The 5959-nt window shown below is 46.8% G+C and overlaps 1 protein-coding gene across 2 annotated transcripts in view; it reads right to left on the reverse strand.

The window, feature by feature from the left end:
- Positions 1-3317: 3317 nt before the first annotated feature.
- The window catches only part of BCL11A (BCL11 transcription factor A), a 74092-nt gene continuing 71450 nt past the window's right edge, over positions 3318-5959 (reverse strand). For both annotated transcript variants that reach the window (XM_051615314.1, XM_051615316.1), the window contains exon 4: positions 3318-3832. In XM_051615314.1, coding sequence (XP_051471274.1) covers positions 3741-3832 — 92 coding nt within the window. In that variant the 3' untranslated portion in view covers positions 3318-3740. The remainder of the gene's footprint in view (positions 3833-5959) is intronic.

Here is a 5959-nt window from a genome sequence, read left to right on the forward strand (position 1 = left end):
CACAACTGGATGATGATGCCTAATTATGCCTGTAATGGGAAAAACTGGAGGAACAAAGCAGAGAATAAAAAAAAATAAATGAGGCACCACTCTTAATCAGGGGGTTGTTTGACTCAATAATAATTTGTGGGATCACATGAAATCTCACATCAGTGTAGGGACTCCTGGAAAGACAGCTACAACCAGCAGGTCCTCCATCTCACCACCACAAATCTGCAGGTACAGACTCACCTGCTGGCTCCCAGACAGCTCAAACACACACAGTGACAGACATGAGATGCAAAACAAATTACAGTTGGTAAAATAACCTCCAGCAGCCTCAGAAGGATGGTGCTTCCTACACCTTCTCCCAGGCTTTGCAGCCACCTTGCCACCCACCAACACCACGATGCTCCCGAGCCCAAAGCTGGTCCCATGGGTAGCTTATTGGGACCTGACACAAAGCTTGGGTTGAAATGAAACCCACGGAGTTTGGGAACATTGCTTGAAACCTCATTCGTAGGGTTTTAGACCTGTTTTCAGATTCTATCTAGAGAGACAGTGATTTCTCACCTTGTAAAAGCCCATGGTCTGAATGCATTGTGAAACTAAAATATTTTGAAAGCAAAATTCAAGTTAGACTCCACAAAACACTTGAACTTTGCTGCATTTTAGTGTCATGAAAGTGTGTTTAGAAATAAAATACAGCACCATCAAATGATTTTTGAGTCTGAAAACAGCCTTTTAAACCCCCAAAAATCAAAGCCAAGCTACTTAATTTCCCGCTATTGTGCTCATCTCAGACCTGTGGACTGGCTAAAAAAGAGCTTTTCTTTTGCTTATTAAAAACCCCAAAACTTTAAAAACTTTTTTTTTTAATAAAGACCACACATACTTAGTTTTTTAACTCTGATGTGCAGGCTGACACATTGGGAATGTGCTTAAACACAAAATCCCCAGGAATATTGCCCCTCTTGCAACAAAAACAGAGCAACCTCAAGCTTTGTGGCTGACAGGTTTCCAGCTCTCCCCTCACAGAAAACCCTCAGCTCCCATTAGTTGACAGAAACTCGTTAAAACTCATTAAGTCTCTGTAACACAATCACTGGTGATCCTCTGTGTACCCAGGCACAGCAAAGGGTTTTGTAGCAGCCAAATCCTGACCAGCCAAAAAACAAACCCCACATCATAATTAACGCAGCCCAGGTCACAGAAGGCAATAGAAGCCCTTGTAGCTCCACCAAAAACTTGTGCTGGGGCTGCCCTGTTGCTCTGCAGGAGCCACATGGAGCCCAAACAAGGCTCTGAACAAGGTCACTACATGTTTTGGCAACTTTAAGGCAAAACATAAATTCTGCAGATGTTTTAAAGCCCTAGGAGTTAGGGGGGTGTTTAACACCTCTATTAAAATATATACATTTTAAGGACTATTTCATTTTACCCTCAACACTTTATGAAAGAACAGATAACAATTTCCTCCCAACTCCCCCTTTAGCTGTCACTGCTTTGTTCTCTGGGAGAAACACCCACCTCTCACCAACTGTTGGAGGAGAGGTGGGCTACAGCCCAGCAGAAGCAGAGCACATTACGCTTATTCCACCATGCAGAGCATCAAAAGTGAGACCAGCCATCCCAGAAGCCATCCACAAACTGAGCTTTGCCTATACTCAGATGAAGTCAGGGCAAATATACCCTAAGGGCTACCCAGTACCCAGAAAAACCCTTATAAAGCAGCTTCCCAGCTGCCCCTTATGAAAAGCATCACAGGCCTGCTGCAGATATATACCAGGTGATTCCCAATTTGCCGGAGAGAGCAGAGCAACTCCCTGATCTGCTGCAGCTGCCTGGTGCAGACACCCCTAGGCAGGGGTGCCAGCAGCCCATGAGAGCTGCTAACTCCTTACCCATCATGTGTTTGTAATCAGTAAGATGCGACAGAATTCACCCTTCCAAAGCTCAAAAAACCTCTTGTAAGCAGACACAGAGGTGGTAGCAAGGGCTGAGACAGGAAGAACCTTTAAGAACATCTAATAATAAAAAATGTGTGCAAACTTTTGGGTAATCAGACTTCAAAGACCAAATCACTCTAAAAGAAGCAGCAGTAGGTCCCTTCAGTTTTACCCATGTTTATGCACAGGGTTCTCCTGGGCTGCCAGCTTGAGCCAACAGCTGTGTGTGGAGGCGGTTCTGCCCACTGCAGCCCCTTGCTGAGCATTAAGGTACTAAAGTGTCTGTGCTCATGCTGTGACCAACAGCCTGGGTTCTTAAAAACCAAAAGAGCAACCAGCACCCATTGAAAAGGCAACATTGCTTTCCCTATGGCTGTTCCACCAGGAGCGAGTCACCCTGGCCAGGTGTCTGGCTCAGATTTGAAGAAAGGAGATGAGTAAAACCAAAGTGAGCTGGAAGCTGATACACAAAGCAAATCTATCAGCTGGTCCCTGCCTGTGACACGGCTCTGTTCCACCATGACCAGGAGTGGGTGTCCTGGCAGCCTAGCAGGACTGGCCAGCAACTCCGCTCCCTATCCAGCTGGTTTCTTTCACCAAATAAGGTCCATTCCCACTCGCCAGCGCAGGTACAAGTAGCTACACCCTATAAATCCCATCAAAGTCAGCACACAAGCACGCACTTGACCCATACTCTGTTCTGCAAAGCACTTCAGGCCCCGAACCAGCAAACTCCTTAGGCAGATGCTCAGCTCTGAGCAAGGGATGAGTGTCACTAGCAAGGGAGAAACCTCTGGAAGAGCTGGAAAGCTTGGTGGGAGACACCAGGATGACAATCTGAGTGGTTCCTTCTGATATCCCAGCTTGGGGCAGGGCTCAGCATCCCCTGGTACTGCCAGTATCTCCACAGCACAGCTACAGCTCCTGAAACCTGCCAGCTGGCCTTGCCTCCCCTTGGATGGTCACCGAGGAATGTTACAGATCCCACCAGCTCCAAAAGTATGTAGTTTAACAGCAGAAATGTAGTATGACAGCTGGCATTCATCAAGAGGAGGCAGGCAATGGAGGAGAGCTGGGAGACACCCCCTTAGTTCAGCATCGCCCAACAGCAACAGGGGTTCACCCCACCTTGAGGTGCTGTGGCCATAAGCCCAACACCTGGTCGGGAAACGTCTGCCTGCTGGGATCGTGCAGCCCTTTGCACCAACACCAGCCCCAGCTTTCTCCTTGTAAACTCAGCACTTGGGCTTCCTGCAGCCCATAGGGTAATAATACAAAGTCATACCAGCCGTCTGGCCCTTGTTAGCATTAAAAATTAAAGACAGAGCAAACAAAACCTAAAGCTCCAACATTTATTATGGCAATTTCCCACCCACCCACAGACCTACACTGCATTTTGTTTTATTTTTCATTCATCATATCAGATGCACCCTCTGAGAAATGGCACAGCATGGAGGTACCAACAGCCCAGGTTATCCACAAGAGAAAGACAGTCTTTTTCACAGGGAAAGGAGCCAGTCGAAGCCACTGATAAGCCCTTTGACCATGGTGGGCGGGTTTGCTTTTTTTTGTTTTGTTTAGAAAATAAAAAATAAACAAACAAACAAAACAAACAAACAAAAAACAACCCCAAAGAAGTGTCGTACTCTATTACAAAATATAAATACGATAGTCTTGCAGGAGGAGCCCAGGGAGTGCTGCCTTCAGCGGGTGACTTCTCAGGCTCTCCCGGGGATGTGGCGAGCCAGCAGGACAGAGGCCACCTCTGGACGCCAAGACGCTGCAGGCCGCTTGCCCCAGTTTCACCTCCTTTCAGAATTTAAGTGCTCTTGAACTTCCATCCGAAAACTGCCAGATGTCCGGGGCTCCCTGGGCACTGCGCCAGCTGGGTGGGTACGCCGAACCTACAGAAAGCATGGGGACAGAGGAGAGAACAGGTGTGACATGGCCCACAGTGCAAGTTAGTCTTTTTTTTTCTTTTTTTTTTGTGTCTTTAACAACTAGGACAACCAACTGTTGTAAAGGGATACTGCAGGATACTTCCTCCTCTCAGGCCACACTCTCACGTCGCTCGGCACCACAAAGGAACCACAGGGATCACTGAGGATGAAAAACCTCTGGGCTTTACTGAGAAACCCACATTGCGCCAGCAGTTCCGTTTGGTCAAGGACCCAGTCAGCCTGTCTGAAAAGTTCCCCTATTCTTTCCCAAAACCTGGAGGGGCTTCCTTCAGCACCCACAGTGAGTCTGGGTGCAGAAGACCCTCTCTTAAAGCCACCAGCACTGTTAACAGGGTGGTTCATGGGCGACTTTCCCCAACTCCTTACACGTTGGATATCGCACAACAATATCCACACTCCAGAGGCTCGGGACAAGGCGCCAGGACAGCAAACAACCCCATCTCTGCTCACATGGAGACAGAGGCCCATCACCAAGCACCACAGCAGGCTAAGGGCTACACCACTGGTAGTGGCGATGGCAAGGCCGGCGCATCATCAGCACACCCTCAAAATCCATCCCCACATCCTGACCAGGAGCCAGTTTGTAAGGAAATTGCTTCATTAATACTTAAAAGGGCTTGAAAGCCACCATCGAGACTAAATAAGCAGCTCCTAGGCCAGATATTCACCAGGTGTAACCTGGAGTGGCTCTTCCAAAGTCAAGAGTACGTGCCTGGTTCCACCCCTAGGGAGGTCTTGCCACTGCTCATGTCTGAGCCCAACACACTTCAGGCTGAGACTCTCAAGGGAGCCAACAGCCATCCCAGCCATGGGATGAACCAGCAACTGGATGTCCTTCTGAGGGGCACAAAACAGGGGGGTCCCCTGCACCTCCTGCCACTCATCAGGATGGGACCCCATGGCTGGATCCCCGTGGCTCTTCTGAAACAGCAGCTGAGCATTTGGGTTTGAGGAGCAGCAACTCCAGCAAAGAACCCACTGGGCAATGTCACTCTCCTAATCAATACTACACTTTGCCCATGCATCCACCAAAATTTGTTTTCAGCCCTCATAGGAGGGGAAAAAAAAAAAAAGAAAAAAAAAAAAAGAGGAAGCTAAAAATGCAGTTGGTCTCTCTTTTGTACAAACTTTGCACTTAGATAAACCCTGAAACTGTATCTCATCAGATATGCCAAAGCCTCCTGAATGTCAAGCAAAGACGTGGTATCACTTATTTCTGTATTTATCTCAGCCCTTGGAAACATAATAAATATGAAACATCTGTAGTCTAAATTCTGGATGCTGTTTCAGTGCCTTTGTTACATTAATCATTCAATTTGGCAGAGATTAAATACTAACAGCAAAGGGGTCTGTGCCATAAAAATATGTTCCTCCTTGAAAGTTGAAGGGTTTGAAGATATTAACAAGAGAGACACTTACTCAAATATTGGTCTTACATATAGAGACATATTTTTTGCACAGAGAGAAACAATAAAGTTTCTAGGGATCAGGGGTCATGCATGCATGGGATGCCAGAGCAGCTCAAGAGCCCACGATCAGGCCTTAGACAATGCCCCAACCCAACAAACTTCAGAGGGTTGATCACACCATTAACTCATCACCACTGGCAGAAAAACCTCACAAATTAGTGAATTCTGCTCTGGTGTCTAGGACATAGCACGCTGTCGTTCACAAACTACACTCTTGTTGTCCAGGCCATACTCAGACATTTGTCCTACCGTAGAAGCTGCTTCTCCTGAAGCCACTTCAAACTTCCTCCCCAGCCCCATGCAAGTAGCCACAGGGCAACGTAGTGCCTGGAAGGCTCATTCAGCTCAGTAAAAGCTGTAAAATTAGCTCTCTGTAACCTGTAAAATTGAACTTTCCAAAACCTGTAAACCAAAAGCATCGCTGCACAATTTAAAAAAAAAAATAAAAATCATTGTACTCTTTCCACCTGTTAAACTTGTAGCGGTGTATGGAGTCAGATCTGCTTAGAGATGCCTGTATATAGATACGTATACATGTGCCTGTAGATATTATTATTTCACATGTGAAACACAGTATAGAGAAAGGCAGAGAGGACTGACA

This window comes from Apus apus, chromosome 3 (assembly GCF_020740795.1).
Source record: "Apus apus isolate bApuApu2 chromosome 3, bApuApu2.pri.cur, whole genome shotgun sequence".
Lineage (NCBI taxonomy): Eukaryota > Metazoa > Chordata > Aves > Apodiformes > Apodidae > Apus > Apus apus.